The sequence below is a fragment of the Eublepharis macularius genome, chromosome 2, assembly GCF_028583425.1.
Source record: "Eublepharis macularius isolate TG4126 chromosome 2, MPM_Emac_v1.0, whole genome shotgun sequence".
Lineage (NCBI taxonomy): Eukaryota > Metazoa > Chordata > Lepidosauria > Squamata > Eublepharidae > Eublepharis > Eublepharis macularius.
The window spans coordinates 144924658-144943460 of record NC_072791.1 but is presented as its reverse complement, the minus strand read 5'-3'; the positions used below and the strand labels follow the sequence as shown (position 1 = coordinate 144943460).

Below are 18803 nucleotides of genomic sequence, written 5' to 3'. Positions count from 1 at the left end.
GTTCAGGAATTCTGGCATTTTCCGTTGTTACATGTTTAAGAAAAGTAAAGTAGCACTAAAGAAAGCTTTGTTTGTTTAACCAGATGCTGAACTGGTTCAAGCCCTTTCAGGACTATTATGGCTGTGGGACAGGTCTGGGCAATGCATCACACACACACACACACACACACACACACACACACACACACACACACACACACACCAGATTTGTGTTCCATAGGAGTTTTAAAAATCCAGGCAGTGCAGGTCTGGAAAGCACTCATCTACTCCCAATCACTCATGCTGTTGTCTTGGATCAAGCTGGCAGGGGTACAGGTTAGGGAAGTTTGAACCTCCTCCACCAACTGCACCATTAGTTCAAACCCCAGGGAGCATGGGCACAGGTCTCAGAATTGTGCTGCCACACCAGATCTTCCTTGCCACTGCTGGAGTGTAAGGCAAGTTCCAGGGGCAAAATAAGTGGCATAAAATTGCCAATTGTGGGATGAAAATTGGGGTGGGGGAGGAGAGATGTAAATACTCTGAACATTACTTTCCTTTCACTTGTCATAGGCTCACTGATCCTGCATTTTTCAACATAGTCTGGCTTCAATGGAGAAATGGAGGCAATTTCTCTTAATTCCGCTATAAACACACATAAAGTTGCCTTATGCAGTAAATAATAAGAGCCAGTTTGGTGTAGTGGTTAAGACCACAGGACTCTAATTTGGAGAACCGGGTTTGATTCCTCACTCCTCCACTTGAAGCCAGCTGGGTGACTCTTCCACTTGAAGCCAGCTGGGTGACAGCTTCTAGCTCTCTCAGCCCCACCCATCTCACAGGGTGCTTTGTTGTGGGGATAATAACAACATACTTTGTAAACCACTCTGAGTGGGTGTTAAGTCATCCTGAAGGGCAGTATATAAATTGAATGTTGTTGTTGTTGTTGTTATTATTATAAATACCAAATTCAGTATTGTGTTCTCTAACTGGCAGCAACTCTCCAGGGCCTCAAGCACACACCTTTCCCATAATTTATTACTTGGCCCATTTAACTGGATATGTTAGACTGAACCTGGACTCTATATGTTCTGTCACAGAGTCACAGCCCTACCATTTATTGGTATGTCAAGAGAGAAGGTGTTCTTCCCAACCCTGAGTATATTTTAGAATTGCCAACTCCAGTTTTGTAAATTCATGGAAGGGCAAAATTTAGGGAGGGGAGGGAGCTCAGCAGTGTCTTCCAAAGTTTCCATTTCCTCCAAGGGAACTCATCTTTATAGTCTGGAAATTGATGGAAATTCTGAGAATGCTCCAGGCCATGCCTTCAGATTGGTAAGGCATGGCCTGGAGCATTTCTGTGTCATAGATTCAGTTCCATCTCTACTCACAAAGCCTCAGAGATTAGCAAAGGAAGATTCTTTTATGAGAGAGAGGGTAACATCATGATTCTCATTATCCTCAGGATTGTTCTGTTCCCTAACCACTTCCTTCAACTCCATTTGCTCAGTGGCACCAGAGGGCAGCATGCGGAGATTCCTTCCTGAGGCCCTGCCTCGTCTTATCCATGTAGATAGGCATTCATCCAGTGTTCCCCTGAATCCTTCAGAGAGCTGCAGAGGAAGCATGAAAAGGTTTTCCATTAATTACAGAATGTAAGATCCAATCACCCCATTCTTCTCCAATACTACTGCCCAGGCTTGAAACTGCCACACCACACTGATCCTCCTCCTATTGGTAGCTCTTCGTAAATTAACACTTACTGCACTATATCTGCAAAGCCAGTGAGCAGGGACTTGCACTGGTACTGAATGCCATGTTTGGCACAGAGGGATTTCACCAGAGGAGCCACTTTCCAATAATTGTGTCGAGGCATAGTTGGGAAAAGGCTGCAAACAGAGAGAGCGTAAGGATAGTGTCAAGGTTACAGAAATTTCAGGAGACCAAAGTATTCCACCCATGCATAAGATCCCCAAACCTTTAATACCCAGAATGGATGTGGCTTTGTTTGTCATGAAGGTTTCTCCCCGACCCTTTAGTAGAAGTGCCTTAACATGTGCCAGTTTTTCGTTATGTTTTTCATACTCACTGATGCTCAATCTGGAAGTTCAAGTGCCCAGTAAACCAGTCATTAAATAGGGATTGATTCACATTACAAGTTGCAGCTGTCTAAATAAGAAAAAAAATTACGTGGATGCAGACATTATGACTACCATTTAGAAGAACAGTTCAAAGTCCTCTGAATTAACACATCTTCTAATTTTGTCCATGCAGCTGTGAAATGATGCTATAGGCATGAGTGAGGGGGGACTGTGCACAGAGTGGGCTTTTTGGTGAAGTTTCCAGTTGCAGTTGCTTGCAATGCTGAAGAGGTAAGCTCATTTAGCTGAAAAGTGGCTTGTCTATTCAACAACTGGAGGAAAATTCAAAGAAATAACTGAATCTTCACTATTTTTTCCGACTATTTTCACAAACAAGTGCGGTGCTATGAGACCTAGGGTGGGGAATCCCATTCTCCCTGCAAGGTTTGCTAAACTGGCCACATTTGTTAATTTGTCCACCTGCTACTTACACACAAACAAGGTTGGTGGCAGCTCCTGCCCCTGCATGTGCCCACCTGGCTCATAAGGCAGTGCTGGCTCTGGCTTCCCCTTCTCTCCCTCTGCCTGCCTGCCTGACCAGCTGGCTAAATTGGTGGCTTTAGATCCTTCCTCCTTTGCCCACTTCCAGCCCTCAAGCCCACCTGTATGTTACCTGTGCAAGTGCAGACAATGTTCCTTGGGTGTGGTGGAGGACACCTCTAGATTTAGAGGCTTTCACATTTTTCTGCAAACCCGGAGAGTCTCCCAGATCTGCAGAAGAATATCTTTGATCTGAATCTAGCTCCATTCTCTGGGTCTATTGAACCACATGGGGGCAAGTTTCAGCATTAGACATAGGATACTTTTAAATGTGAAGTAATTTTGCCTACCAGGCAAAATAGATGCCCAAGTTTAAACATTTTTCCTGCTTTAACAGCCTGATCACGTGGCAGGATTGTTATCTAAGGGGGTGGTATTTCTTTCATCTTAGTGGATAAAGAAATTCATAAATGATTAGTGTTAAAGTTCACTCCTCATGTAAGGAGTTCAGTGCAGTGAACACAGTGTTTCCTTTCCTCCATGCTATCCTAACAATAAATATGAAAGGAAAGATAGGCAGAGATTGATTGATTTGTGAAATAACAAAGAGTTAATCCTGCTCCTCTCTAGTCAAAGTCTAGCATCACTACATCAGCAGGACTACCAAGAGAGAGGAACTAGGGTAGAGGGGCAGATTTTGGATTTTCTACTGGACTCTTGCTCTTTTCCAATTTGTTTATGGCCTTCCTTCTTTTACACAATTGCTGTAGTTAAAACACTACAAAAAGAAATCTTGATGTGATAATGTGTCTCTTTGTGATTCAGATCATGCTGTAAATTCACACATATTCATGACCAAATGAAGAAAGATAAGTTTGAACTGGGATACTCTTAAGATTTGTCAGTAGCCATCTCTATGATATCAGCTGCAGTTTTCCACACAACTAAGTTCATGGAAATGAATCCTGGTTTACACTATGCACCACCCATTTCATACTAATCTTTTTCCACATGATCCCATGTACAGAATTGCATAGAAGAATTTACCAATAACAATATATAACTCGGCCCCGTATTATCAGATTATTAGATGGAAGAAAACTACTGCTTCTAGCTAAAATTAGAAATCTCACCTGGGTAGAGACCCAGTCCAAATTCTTGTCATAATCAATGTGCATTGGAATGTGGTTCGTCTGTGTGACCCAGATAAACCAAATCATTTCTAGGAACCTGTGTAGACAAAACACAACTATCATCATCTGAATATACTCCTAAAATGTTTTCCGATCAACAACTACTTTGCTCATATATGCTCAAATTAGAACATGTTCATTACTATCCCAACTTTTATATGCAGATCTCATAATTCATAAATCTACAAAGTCTGCTTAAGAGTAGCAAAGGAGTTTATTTTTACCTGGCCAGTAGGTAGAATAACACAAAACTGTAAAATCCCATTAAAGGAACAAACATGAGATGGATGCGTACATAATAGATTATAATGAAAATTAATTCCTGCCAAGAGAAGAGAATTACAAATCAAATTGTAATTTTTCACAATTACCATAATCAATTTGATAATTACTGTTTAGTGAGAGACTATGGAGAATACAAAGACTATTATGCAATAAGACTCTGCACAACATTTACAAACATGGAAACTACTGGGGATTGCATGAAGTTCCATGAAGGGGAACAGCAGAAGCACAAAAAGGATGAGTCTTAATCTGAAGGCCCTAGTGTTTTCTGCAAAATCTACATCCCATTTCAAAATTCCTGAAAGAATTCTTTTTTGTCCATCACAAGTTCTGACATCATCTAGGTTTTTGTCCTAAAGCCACCAATTCAGATTATTAACAATGCAATCCTAAGCAAAGTTACTCCAGTTTAAACCCATTGATTTCAATGGGCTTAGACCAGAGTAACTCTATTTAGGATTGCACTGTAAATCTTGGTTTGCATGTGACTCGTTAGCACCCACTCTCTCTCTCTCTCTCTCTCTCTCTCTCTCTCTCTCTCTCTCTCTCTCTCTCTCTCTCACACACACACACACACACACACACACACACACACTAAAATAACCTCATATTGCTCCAAACACATGGCCAATTGCTCCAATGCCAGAATAAGTTGAGAATACATCTGTTTTACAGATGGTTCCATTCTTAATTGTCATTGGGGGCAAAGTTTCATAGACACAGTTAACTTCTCTTTCTCTCTGGAAGAAATATCCACTGGATTAAAAAACTGCTGTCAATAACTTTGTCAATTGCAGAACATCACTCAAACACTGTTGCCTTCATTTACTTCCTTTGGCTATCTGTCACCTTTTTATAGTTCCCTTTCTCTGAGGAGCTCAGAGTGGTTTATTGGCATGTTTTGCCTGATTTACAGATGGAAGATGACCAAAGCACAGGTGTTTGGGACTTTGCTCGACAAACATCTCTTTATTCTATGATGACTAGTACTTATTTCCTGCCCCTAGGAGGTGAATAGTGATGCCTGTAAATTCTGACCCACTCTGATGACATCTGGTGAATAAAACAAGCATTATAAAAATTAGCAAATCTGTCTAGTGATAGGATAGAGAAAGGAATGTCTTTCTCTTCATAGAACAAGCATGATAAAAATAGATATACTCATTGAGTGGCGATACGTAAAGGAGGTCACACTATCCTTGGTCGTAGTTATGGCAAGGGCAAAGAGCCATGGCCAGGTAGTATAATATGTGCTTTGCACCTATATATTTCCATTTTTAATCCCTGACATGTCCATTTAAGGGATATAGAGAGGCATAGCTGGGCACTTGACACTGCAGAACAACTGATGGTCAGAGTAGACAATATTGGGCTAGGTACGGTCTGACTCAATATAGGCAGCTTCATATGTTCAAATCTGAAAAAGAAACAAATCATTGATGACATTTAGGAATCTTTGGATGCTGTAGAATGCAGGGCCGGATTGAGGGGGGCAAGGGGGGTAGTCTGCACCCAGCGCCACCAGGGAGGGGGGGCCAGGAGCAGCTGCCAGCTGCCAGAGCATGCAGGCGGCAACACGGGCAGCCTCACAGCCCTCTGCACTGCCTTTCGCCTGCCCTGCAGGATGGGGGATGGCCAGCTTGCTGCGCACCCCCTGTCTTGCAGGGCAGGCAAAAGGTAGCGTGGCTGCCTGCACCATTCGCCTGCCCTGCAGGACAGGGGGCAGCCGGCCGCCCCCTGTCCTGTGGGGCAGGCAAATGGCATGGGCAGCCTCGCAGCCTCCATGCTGCCTTTTGCCTGCCCTGCAGGACAGGGGGCATGCAGCAAGCTGGCCGCCCCCTGTCCTGCGGGGCAGGCAAAAGGCAGCACGGGGGGCTGCGAGGCCACCCATGTCATTCGCCTGTGGGGAAGCGAATGGCGTGAGTGGCTTCCCAGTCCCGCATGCTGCCTCCACTGCTCCGGTCTGCGTGATGACGTCACTGAAATGACATCATCACGCAGTGCTGGGAGCACGCGCGTGCACAGTGCGCATGCGAGGGGGTTGGACTAGGGTTGCCCTGGGTGCTGGCAACACTAGATCCGTCCCTGGTAGAATGTGGCAGTCACCTCCACACAAGTGCAGAATTATGGAAGTACAGTATATATCTGTTGTTTTTAGAACTAGATCATGAATGTGATGTTTGCCAGGATGCTAACTAGGAGTCTATCTAGGAACCATTTGTGTCAAATCTGAGTGTTTATAGTGTCTTGAGCAAAAATGCAAGAAACTTTTTAGTGGTTTTAACGCCTTGCCAATGGCTAATCATTGGTATTGATGGTACAGGAAACATGCTCCACTCTGATGTATATCAGTTCCGCAATATACTTATTCATAGGAGAAAATATTGCAACTACTTTTACTAATTACTTACCACCCACTTTTTCATTGAAAGTACGTAGCGGATATTAAGAGGCAGGGTAACCATAGCAAACAACAATGGGCCTATGACTTTGATAGAAATAAAACAACAAGAACAAATCAATAATATTTTTCAATAGTAAAGCATAAACATTCAAATCAAATTAAAACTCTCTCTTTGGGATTTATTCTCCCAAGTAATTCCAGTGAATAACCTCTTTCTATCGTATTTAAAAGTACCCACCTAACTGTCCATCCCACTCTTCTGCATAAAATATCCTACCTCAAGGATGCCTGCATAGTTAAAAACTCAAGTCAAGGAATCCATAAAAGACAAAAAGTCTTCCTTTAAAATGTTTGCCCAAATAAGTGCACAGAAAGTAGCACAAGTTTTGCCAATATAAGTATTAAGTTAACAATAAAGAAAGCAAAAAGAGAATATGAGGAGATGACTAAATATGTTAAGACAAAACAATACACATTTCTTCAAATATATTGGGAGCAGAAAACTGGCTAGGGAAGCAGCTCAGCCATTGGCTAACAAAGGAACAAAAGAATTACTTAGTGATGACTGAGATAGGTCAAAGAAATTGATAGAAAACTTTACATTTATTTTGATTGTGGAACATGTAAGGCACATACCCATGCCACAGCCAGCTAATAAGTCTAGGGGTCCAGATGGCATATGCCTAAGAGTTCTTAGGAATTCAGATATGAAACTGCTGATTTATTAACTAGGACATGTAATGTCACTAAAATCAGCCTCCGTGACAGATAACAGAAAGTGGTGAATGTTATACTAATTTTTTAAAAAGGTTCCAGAGTGGATCCAGGGAATTACAAGCCAGTTAGTCTAACATCTCTTTGGGTAAATTATTAGAAACTGTTATTAAAGACAGAATTATTAAGCACACCAAGGAGTAAAGGTTGTTGAGGGAGAATCAGCAGGGCTTCTGCAAAGGGGAGTCCTCCTGACTCACCAACCTTTTGAAGTTCTTTGAGAAGGTTAACAAGCATGTGGATAAAGGTGATCAGGTAGACATTATATACTTCCAGAAGGTTTTTGACAAGCTCCACCCATGACTCTTGAATAAGTTTAACAGTCATGGGATAAGAGGGCAGGTCCTCTTATGGATTAAAATTTGGTTAAATGACAGGAAGCAGAGAGTAGGAATAAATGGACAGTTCTCACAATGGAGGAAAATAAGCAACAGGGTCCCCAAATGATCAGTTGTATTTAATTTGTTAATAAATTATTTGGAATTGGGGATGAGCAGTGTAGTGGCCACTGGCTAAGTTTGCAGATGATATCAAATTATTCAGGAAGCAAACATTAAAGTGGACTGTGAAGATCTACAGGTGGACCTACCTAAATTGGGTGAATGGGCAACACCACGGTGAATGGAGTTCAGTGTTGGCAAATGTAAGGCAATGCAAGTTGGAAAAAATATTAACTTTAAATATCTGTTGATAGGTTCTGAACTGGCTGATACTCAAGAGTCTTTCTCCTTCAAGCTGCTCCCCATCCCTGAGATCTTTGGCATTGATTGTGTAGGCCTGATGTGGGGTGCCGAGGAGAGTTTGGCTATCTGCTTGGTGTACTGGCCACCTAGCGCACCAGCAGATACTCTGTTGTGACTGCTGGAGGTAGTGGCGGGGTGGGCCTTGGAGCACCCCAGACTAGTGGTTCTGGGGGACTTCAGTGTCCATGTTGATGATGCTACCTCCACACAGGCTGCGGACCTGGTGTCATCCATGGCAGTACTGGAACTCTCCCAATTTGTATCGACCCCTACACATCAAGCAGGCCACATGCTAGATCTGATCTTCGGAGTGGGGATGAATGTGGATCTGGAAACAGTAGAATTGGTACCATGATCTGACCACTCAGTTTTGAAGGCTTGGTTGGGTATACCACCCCTCCTCGCAAGGGCAACAAGCTGATTTATGCTCACCTGCAGAGACTTATGGATCCAATTGGATCCTAGAATGCTCTGCAGGATCTGATGCTCCATGGCGGATCGTTGGATGAGCCGGTGGAAGACTGGCAAGGCTGGCTCTCTGAAGCCATAAATGAAATTGCCTGCCATTGCCCTCTTCCCCCCCCCCCCGCACCAGACGAGCTCCCTGGTATACAGAGGAGCTATGACAGAAGGAGCAGAAGCTAAGACGGCTTGAACGAGTATAGCAATGATCTCAGGACAAAGAGGCAAGATCATCTTATAGGATGCTTATGAAAGCCTATGAGGTGGTGACGAAGGCTGTGAAGGATTTCTATGCAGCCTCTATTGCGTCATCTAGCTCACGCCCAGCAAAACTGTTTAATGTGGTTCAGTCATTGGTCTCCCTATCAGAGGAAGGCCGCCAAATTTTGAATTTGGATATTAGCTGTGAGGCCTTTGGGAGCTTCTCTGATGATAAAATTTTGTCTCTCCACCGCAACTTGCCAGCAACGATTGATACAGTAAATGAGCTAGAGACTCCTTGGCCATCTTCTGGGCTGATCATTTCAGACCACTCTCTGGGGAGGAGATTGACAGTGAGCAGTGGGAAGTGAGGCCCACCATGTGCCCCTTGGATCCATGCCCATCATGGCAGGTAAAGGCCAGTGCAGATGGGCTATGGTCCTCCTTGGAGACCATTGATAACTTATCCTTGGACTCCAATGATTCTCCCGGGGCACTAAAGGAAGCTGTGGTGAGGCCTCTCTTGAAGAAACCATCCTTGGACCCCTCTGACACAATCAAGGTGATTGAAAAGGCAGTGGTGTAACACCTGCAGGGTTTCCTGAAGGATACCTCAGCCCTAGATCTCTTCCAGTCCCTGTTCCGCCCGGGACATGGGACAGAGACGTTGCTGGCTGCTGTCATGGATGATCTTCTCAGGCATCTGGATCGAGGTGGTTCAGGATGCTGGACTAGATGGGCCACTGGTCTAAGTCAGCTGTGTTTTTCTAATGTTCATACACTGTTATTCTAACACAACATGGACATTGCCTGGCTGATGGTGGCAATTAGAGGTGGGCACAGCTGGGAAAACCTCAGGGAACACCAGCCCATGGTCTGTTGATTTTCATGGACCATGGACCACAAACTTTTTACGGACCAACCCGATTCATGGACCAGTTCATTGACCCATGGTTCACCATTTCCAGCAGCCCTGGCTCCGCCCGTTCATACCCAGAGAGCCCAAATTCACAGAGAATTTTCAGCAGCCTCTCCTCCACCCTCCAAGTTTGGTCAAGATTGCATTTCGGACATCCAAGTTACAGACCTCCAAAGCAGCTGCCCCCAGGAAACTTCCAGTAGATGCTGGAGTCGCAAATGCCAATTGACTTGCCTTGACTAGCAGCACCAAAAAGTTGCAATGAGGCAAAATCAAACAGAAAAGGCTGGGGAAAGAGCCCCTCACTCACCACGCAGACACCTTCCCAGCCGTTGCCTAGGGAATTCATTCTTGCTCTTTGCTCCATAGAACAGAATGGGAGCTCTCTGGTTGGCAAGCTGAGCTGCCTATCAAGGTTTTGAGGGCTAAGATTAGCTGCAGAACATCCACTCCTCTCTTGCAGAATGGGAGCTCTTTGCTTGGCAGGCAGAGCTGCCTATCAAAGTTTTGAGGGCTAAAATCGGCTGCAGAATGTCCACCCCACCCTTGCAGAATGGGAGCTCTTTGTTTGGCAGGCAGAGCTGCCTATCAAACTTTTGAGGGCTAAGATTGGCTGCAGAATGTCCACCCCTCCCTTGCAGAATGGGAACTCTCTGCTTGGCAGGCAGAGCTGCCTATCAAGGTTTTGAGGCCTAAGATTGGCTGCAGAATGTCTACCCCTCCATACCTAGGGAATTCATTCTTGCTCCTTGCTCCATAGAGCAGAATGGGAGCTCTCTGCTCAGCAAAAGGTCTGTTCAGCAAAAGGTCTGCAGACGTCACCTCCATTGCCTAGGGAATTGATAGATCGGCGCCAGGATGTCTGGACTCATGGACCATAGACCACCGGACTGGCCCAAACAGACCAAAATTTATGAAAAGTCCCATGAACTGTGTTCACGAACTACAAACTGGGCCGGACCATGTCTAATTTAGGTCCGTTTTCCAGACCATGCCCACCTCTAGTGGCAATTGTCAGATTTGGCCTCCCATGCAAAATAGTAAAGATACTTACAGCAGAAATATATGTGCTGGAATTGGTAAGGCATGAATTTCTTTTTCTTTTTACCAAGCTGTAAATGGGGAATAGAACACAGTAATTAAGCTGGTGCAAGATAAATATTACCTCAAGGTAGCACTACTGTATTCCATCTATCAACAATTAGAACAAAAACTATGAAAAATTACTGTCTATGAGTGAGGTTAAGGAAAATGTAGATACTAGACTACTTAGTCTACTCAGAAATCCCACTCAGGTCTATTCAGTTGGGCTTACTCCCAGGAAAGTATTCTTAAGACTGTACCGTGGATTTGCCAGCTCTTGCTAATTTCCATGCATATCTTGTGGCAGTGGGTTCATTAAGTACCTGGATGTACATGTCAGTATTAGTAAAGGGAATTCAGTTTCAAATTAAATACCCAGTAAAGGAAACAGAGGTTCACTTTTTCATTTACAACTCTCATCTGCTGCCAAATCAATTAGTTCAGAGAAAAGGAATATATCAGCACAGCAGCTCTGGTGAGCCCAACATGAAAGCCCTTGAGAGCTTGTATAGGAGAAAAGAGATCTTAGCTACTCAGGATGAGTAATAAAGGGTTATGTTTAGATAAGAATAGGAAATAAGGAACTATTCTGATAGTAGAGTTCAGTGCATTTTTTAAAAAAGAAGTGCCGATACTCATGATGTTCTCCCCTCTCAGCCCAAGACCAAAATGCACAGATGTGCCAGTAAGCCGTAAAGAGGAGCCAGTACTCTGTATTGATATGTACTTCCTGAAAAAAAAGCCTTGGTATAGTTTCTATATTAGCTGTCCAATAAGGAGTGTACAGAAGCTGATCTTCACAGAGAGTATCTCTTCCCTTACCCAGGTGCCCCCACAAAGTATCTCTGTTCTTTTAAATAACAGTCTCTTTTCTGTGTGCTCAGAGTCAGTCCCTGATATCTTCTCTGCTCACCTCAACAGAAAGTTCCTTTCCCAAGCTGAAGAGGAGAGGATGCATGTTAAGGTCAGGGTCCTTGAGGAAGCAGTTAGGTTTGGCGTGATGCTGGTTATGCATATGTTTCCACCAGCTGGGCGACACACCCTATATACATACATACATACATACATACATACATTGTTATAATTAAAAATATTTTTCATCATCACCACCACCCAACTTCTAAGCCCCAGAAATCATTCTTCTTGTCTCAAAAGAATATAAAGAGGAGAATACTCTTGAGATAACAAGGCAGAGTCTGTTTTCACCACAAATAAATTGTACTATATATGGCAGACTGAGAGGCAACAATCCAACATCATATAGCACTATCCTGAGATTGTAGCTAGCAATGCTAGAAAGAATTATATAAACTGATGAAGGAATTTCCTGCAGATTTACAGAAGCAAATCTTCATCAGCACAACCATCAGGCTTAACTGGACATCATCTTCTTACAGTGCAGTCCTAAGCAGAGCTACCTCAGTCTAAGCCCACTGAAATCAATTGGCTTAGACCAGAGTAACTGTGCTTAGGATTGCAGTGTGAGTACCACAAAGCAACAAATCAGGCAACCCGGGGCACTGCTTTCTTTTCGGCATTGTCTTTGTCAGGATAGGGGTGTCTGGTTACACAGTCACTCCATCTGCAGACCGTAAGCTAGCACTACCCCTCCCCCAGTTACGTGTGGGACACCACAAACTTCCTGATGAAAATTCAAACCATTGACATTCTAGAAGACATTATCATCCTGGAAACTATAGATAAGAGGATTTATTAACATTGTCCATAAAGATGGACTACAATTCACCAGGATTAATTCTAATGATGAACGGAGCTCTAACTCTTGAAAGCTCATATCCTGGAAATCTAGTTAGTCTTTAAGGTGCTACTAAATGTGAATCTTGCTCTTCTAATACTATATCACACTTGCTCACCAGCCTTTACCACTTTTCCTTCACCAACAATTAATTCAGATTTGGAGGCAATTTGTATCATTAGACTTATGGCACTGGCATGGAAAACCACAGGGCTCAAAAGTATACCAACAAATTAATGATTGACTCAGAACTATCCCAGATGTTGTCCCCCAAATCCTCTCCTCTAATTTAGATGCATTTATAATGGCTTTATCATCTGTTCTGGATAAACTTCTTTCATTTTGGATTGCTTTATTATAGTAATGATTACTGATGAATTACACACATTTTAAGGGGACAATGAAGAAATTGAAAGTGTTCAAGGTTTTCTTTTCCCTGGCTCAATCATCAACCAAAAGGGAGACTACAAGCAAGAAATCAGAAGAAGATTGAGAATTGGAAGAGGGAACTAGAAAAGATCTTTAAGGATAAGGATGTCTCTCTGGGGACCAAGATCAAGATAATCTAAACTATGGTGTTTCCCATCACTATGTACAGATGTGGAACTTGGACAATGAAGAAAGCTGACAGGAAAAAAATGGATTCATTTGAAATGTGGTGCTGGAGGATAGTTTTGCAGATACTATGGAAGGCAAAGACCAATAAGTGGGTTCTAGATCAAATGAAGCCTGAATTCTCCCTAGAAGCTAAAAAGACAAAATTGAGACTATCGTACTTTGGTTGTTGTGGGTTTTCCGGGCTGTATTGCCATGGTCTTGGCATTGTAGTTCCTGACGTTTTGCCAGCAGCTGTGGCTGGCATCTTCAGAGGTGTAGCACCAAAAGACAGAGATCTCTCAGTGTCACAGATCTCTGTCTTTTGGTGCTACACCTCTGAAGATGCCAGCCACAGCTGCTGGCGAAAGGTCAGGAACTACAATGCCAAGATCACGGCAATACAGCCCGGAAAACCCACAACAACCATCGTTCTCCAGCCGTGAAAGCCTTCGACAATACTATCGTACTTTGGTTACATCATGAGAAGACAAGACTCTCTGGATAATAATGCTAGGAAAAGTTGAAGGCAGTAGGAAAAGAGGAAGACTCAAAATGAGATGATTGACTCAATAAAGGAAACCACATCCTCCAGTTTGCAAGATGTGAGTAAGGCTGTTAATGCTAGGATGATTTGGAGGTTTTTCATTCACAGGGTCACCATAATTCAGAAAAAATTTGATGTCACATAACAAATACACACTTGACAAACTGAAATGAAGCTCTTAGAATAGTCCACCAGAATGTCAACAACTTCCATTATGAACCTTGTGCAGTCTACACAGCAGATGAACTTTATCTGTTGATGGCTGGTTGGCCAGCTACTGTTCCAGATGATCTGGCCAGGGCTCTGGAGGCTGTGACTGGATGGCAAAAGCAGAGCAGACTGCAGTTGAATCCAACAAAGACAGAGGTCCTGTACCTGGGTCATGGGCTGTCGGGATCAGGGATCAGGGATCCAGCTCACACCTCTCGATGGGGCATTGCTTACACCTATTTTGACGGTGAGGAGCCTAAGTGTGGTCTTGGATGCCTCCTTATCTATGGAGGCCCAGTTCATGGTGGTTGCCAGATCGGCATTCTACTATCTTCGCCAGATCAGGCAGCTTGCCCCCTACCTCTCACCCCGCAACCTTGCAACAGTGATCCATGCAGTGGTCACCTCCAGGCTGGACTACTGTAACTTGATCTATGCAGAACTGCCCTTGGGCCTGCTCCAGAAACTACAGCTGGTCCAGAATGCAGTGTCATGGATTTTGACTGGGATGCCATTCCAGGCTCATATGACACCTGTCCTGCACCAGCTGCACTGGCTCCCAGTGGAATTCCGGATCAGGTTCAACGTGCTGGTTTTGACCTTTAAGGTCTTTAGTGGACTGGTACCAGCATACCTTTGGGACTGCCTCTCACCCTATATACCCCAGAGGGCACTTTGCTCAGTAGGGAGGCATCTAATAGAGATCCCCGGCCCCAAGGAGATATGCCTTGCCTTGACCAGGGCCTTCTCGGCCCTGGCCCCAACCTGGTGGAACTCTCTGTCTGAGACAATTTGGGCCCAGTTAGATCTTCTAGCATTCTGCCGGGCCTGTAAGACAGAAATGTTCCACTAGGCTTTGGGTTGTTGAGGTGGGCAGGCGTCCTACCGAAGGGGGGGGAGACCCCCCTCTTGGTTTTTAGTTCATTGTTGTACACCAGCCTCCATAGACCCAGTAATTATGCAGGACTGTGAAATCTGCCGTCTGTTTTGAAATTTGTTGCCAGTTTTGTTTTAGCTGTATTTCTATTTATTATATATTGCATTGTATTTTAATCGGGTTGTGAGGCTCTCTGAGCCTGCATCACAGGGAGAGCAGACTATAAGTCCAATAAACAAATAATAAAATAAATAACTTGTTGGAACTACCATACATGGAAACTCACAGACCATTACCCATATCTATGTATTTCAGCTTTTATGCAGAAGAGAGGGGTCTTCCATTGCCATTGCTTCCCCACGCCAATCCAGACAAGTGCAGCATACAATCCAGTGTACAGCCAAACCCTTTGATCCCAGTCCTATTCCCTGGATTGGGATTCACATTTAGAGGGTTTATACCTGGCCTTTATTTGTAAAAATACACACCCAGTGAGGCGAGAAAAGAAACTGACAAGGACATACTGTACAGCATGCCATGGACAGGCCCCAAATAAAAAATGACAAAACACTTGCTATCATCACCTGCAGTCCCAGAAAAAATAACACCATCATTCATTTACGAAATTCTTCGAGAAGTGTTAATCTACTTGTTTAGACCTCAAGAAGAGTAATGGTTTCCTCTCAGACTGTAAGTGTTCAATTAGCATAGCAAGTATAGGAAGAATATATTATTGCCTATTAACATCTGGCCTGAATCCAGTCATGCATTGATGGGAGGCACATGGAGTTTTCCTCTCTATTCTGGCAGTCCTTTCTGACCCCTGGAAAGATCATTTCTGGGTTTGTGGATGCTCACAAAGGAATAGCCATTCAGGTCAGAGTGCTGCAGTGAGAAAGAGGAAGGGGGTAAATTGCCTCCCTGGTTTTCTTCCATTAGCAGCTTTGTGCTGCTTGAGGAAGATACAAATGGAAAAATTGCACCCCCTTCCCTCTTCTTTATCCACCTGCTTGGCACAGGCAGCTATTCCTCTGTGTGTGAGTGCAATAATCACTGAAAGGATATTTCTGGGGTCTGGGAGGGAGGAACACGGCATACATTTGGATACAGGATGCTGTTGTGAATGATCACTGTCCTTAGCTTCTATATAATCAGTCACAGACCAAACTCCTTACATTTCATAGCCATTTTCTTTCTCTAATTATTTATTTAATATTCTAAGGCATACTCTATATTAAAATAGTCTAAGTCTATGGCATTCAACCCATGAGTCAAGCTATTCCAATAAGTCCAGTGAATCTCATGCACTGGGTTTCAAGTCCCTAAAAAAATCAACATTTTGTGGCCTTTTGGAGGGATCTGCTGCTAGCATGCATGCATATAGAGTAGCAGTATTACACTCCTGTTTCTCTTTGCAGGTGATATCCCTCAGTTTTGGAAAGAATCATCTATTACTCAGACTCTTGCATTACAAACCACTGCACTATTGTTCCTAGTATCTGCCTTGTGTTTCTTATCTGCAGCTGTCTTGTTCTGCTGCCAATGTATCATTCTGCTTGTTTTCAAATTTCTGCAAACATGCATTTATATTCCCTGTTACATTGTTTATTGAACGCCCCTGCTATTGATAACATTGACTTACATTGTGTAATCCACCTTGAATCTCAGTGAGAAAGGCAGAGTATAATTAATGGAAATACATACATACATACATACATACATACATACATACATACATACATACATACATACATACATACATACATACATACATACATACATACATACATACATACATACATTTGGTTCCCCTTCTATCTGAAATGTGACTCTGATGTCATGTGACTCTAGTGCCATATGCCTGCAACTCCAAAGGCTACTTCTTTGGAATTTGTTATTTTGATACAATCTCTATCATCCAAATAAAAAGCAATCAGTATTTGATTCTTACCTTCAGTCCTCCGAAAACAATTAAATGTAACAGCCTATTCCACTTGAGGTTCTGAAAAACTGAAACATGCCCAAGATCATGCTGGAAAAAACCATACTGGATCTGTGAGGCAAAAAGTGAAAATATAGCAAGAAACCATTTATTTTGTTTTAGGGGGCAATAAATATTTACCATCTTTATTTATCAATATTTAAGAACAGCAACAACAGGTGCCCTAGGGCATAAGATTACAGTGTAGGCACCCAAATTTCAGCAAATTAGGTTTTTCAGAACCACTGAAGCCTTAACTATAACATGAGTAATAAAGAGAGAACACTGTATCTCTCTGCATGGCCATATCCTCTGTTCCCTTGGCGACATGAACAGTAGAAGGATTGGTACAAGCATCATGTGTGTCAAAGTTCAGACACAACAGATTGATGAAATGGTAATGACAGCCGAATGTCCACGGTTCAAAGAATGACAAGCTAACAGCCATGTGGGCACAGACAACTGCATGTGCACAAGAATATACTTAGGTCCATTTCAATTTTGCTTTAGGTTAAATTTTTTATTCCTTATGTTTATTATGCGTGTATGATTTATTTTATTCAGTTTTCATTTCTACTGGTTTCAGTGGGAAACACATTTCTTACCAATAACATTTTTTGTTTGGTTGGTTATTTATATACAAAAAATTGCCCCACTTCTCCACATTCACAGGGCAACCATGGCCGCTAATAAATTTAAAACATACACATTAAAATCTCATCTTAAAAGCCATTAAAGCCAACACATAAGTGCATCATTAAAACAATTTAAAACTAGAATTTAAAATAAATACAAAAGATAAAAACAACAGGTAAAACATTGGAGACATAGGAGGGATCACTGAGGGAATGCCAAGTGGAACAAATAAGTCTTTACCAACTGGTGGATGAAGGCAACAGAAGGGGACCAGCAAATCTCCCTAGGGAAAAAGTTCTAAAGTTTTGGTGCCACTACCAAGCAGGGCCTCTCCTTAGTTGCTTCCTAATCTTGGAAGGTGGGGGCACCTGAAGCAGGCCTCCAACGATGATCTCATGGTCATGTAGGTTCATAAGGGAATAGGCAGTCCTAAACCACATGGGGCGTTGAAGGTCAATACCAGGAGCCAGTGTAGATGGGCCAAAACTGAAGCGATATTAGGGTTGCCAGGAGCCCTGGGGCTAAAAAGGGGTGTATGGGGCTGGGGGCAGTGGGGCAGCAGGGTACTTACGTCTTGTGAGTGTATTTTGTGTTTAAAGTGCTCTCCCATGCTCCCCCGTCCTGTTGAACTGAACAGCGTGCCCAGCATTTCCTCCTTTGAGGAAACAGAAAGCCGCAGGGTGCTCTGAAGCCAAAAATCACTTCTTTGGAGGTTTCACCCCATGGCTCTCTGTTCATACTGATCAAGGGCTGCTTCCACACACATCGGATAATCCACTTTCAATACTCTTTAGTGAAGATTTGAAACTGATTTTCCATGTGTGGAACAAAAAATCCACTTCTAAAGGATTACGAAAGTGCATTGAAAGTGCATTATTCAATGTGTGTGGAAATGGCCACGATGGTGACTGACTAAAAGCACTATTTAATTAGGCGCTTTCCTGCCTCTTTTGCACCATGGGTTTAATTGCAGGGTTTGAAGTGAAAACAACCCTAGCCCCCCTCTTCGCAACTAATAGGGTACCAACTATTACATATGGGAAGATTAGAGGATCTTTGAGTCTTATTTATTAAAGGATATTAGGGTTCTTTGTCTTCTGAAGCGCAGTACCATCAGAGTTTGCCAACTACTAATAATTGTTTATATATTGAATGGAACTTGCCTATCATTACTTCAAAACTTCTAAGTATGACTTTATCTTTCTGGCATGTTATTTTTTTGGCATTAATGGAGAATATCAACAAGACTGCAGCCTCACATTAAATGCAATTCTTACTTTTTGCTGTGATATTTACTTTTGCCACTAACCAAACTGTGCTTAAAGAAATAATGAATAGTGAACTGAACTGTTTTTAATCTGCAAACTTCTGGTGTTATAAAGAATATAAATGGAAATACTTTACAAGACTAGACAAACTGTCATTTTATTTCAGCAACATCAGTGGCTAATTGGGAGAATTTAAAAGCACTCTGAAAATATAACTGGGAACATCTCCAAAATGGAACACTGCTTTTTAAAAACTTTTAATCAAACACT

The 18803-nt window shown here is 42.8% G+C and overlaps 1 protein-coding gene across 1 annotated transcript in view; it reads right to left on the bottom strand.

The window, feature by feature from the left end:
• Nucleotides 1–1461: 1461 nt before the first annotated feature.
• Nucleotides 1462–18803, bottom strand: part of LOC129324322 (acyl-CoA (8-3)-desaturase-like) — a 34862-nt gene continuing 17520 nt past the window's right edge. Inside the window, exons 4-12 of the mRNA XM_054971513.1 lie at nucleotides 16600–16701; nucleotides 11578–11706; nucleotides 10636–10693; nucleotides 6490–6566; nucleotides 4018–4115; nucleotides 3734–3830; nucleotides 2069–2148; nucleotides 1743–1868; nucleotides 1462–1592 (exon numbers count right to left, since the gene is read on the bottom strand). Of these exons, the coding sequence (XP_054827488.1) occupies nucleotides 1541–1592; nucleotides 1743–1868; nucleotides 2069–2148; nucleotides 3734–3830; nucleotides 4018–4115; nucleotides 6490–6566; nucleotides 10636–10693; nucleotides 11578–11706; nucleotides 16600–16701 (819 nt within the window). The 3' untranslated portion in view covers nucleotides 1462–1540. The remainder of the gene's footprint in view (nucleotides 1593–1742; nucleotides 1869–2068; nucleotides 2149–3733; nucleotides 3831–4017; nucleotides 4116–6489; nucleotides 6567–10635; nucleotides 10694–11577; nucleotides 11707–16599; nucleotides 16702–18803) is intronic.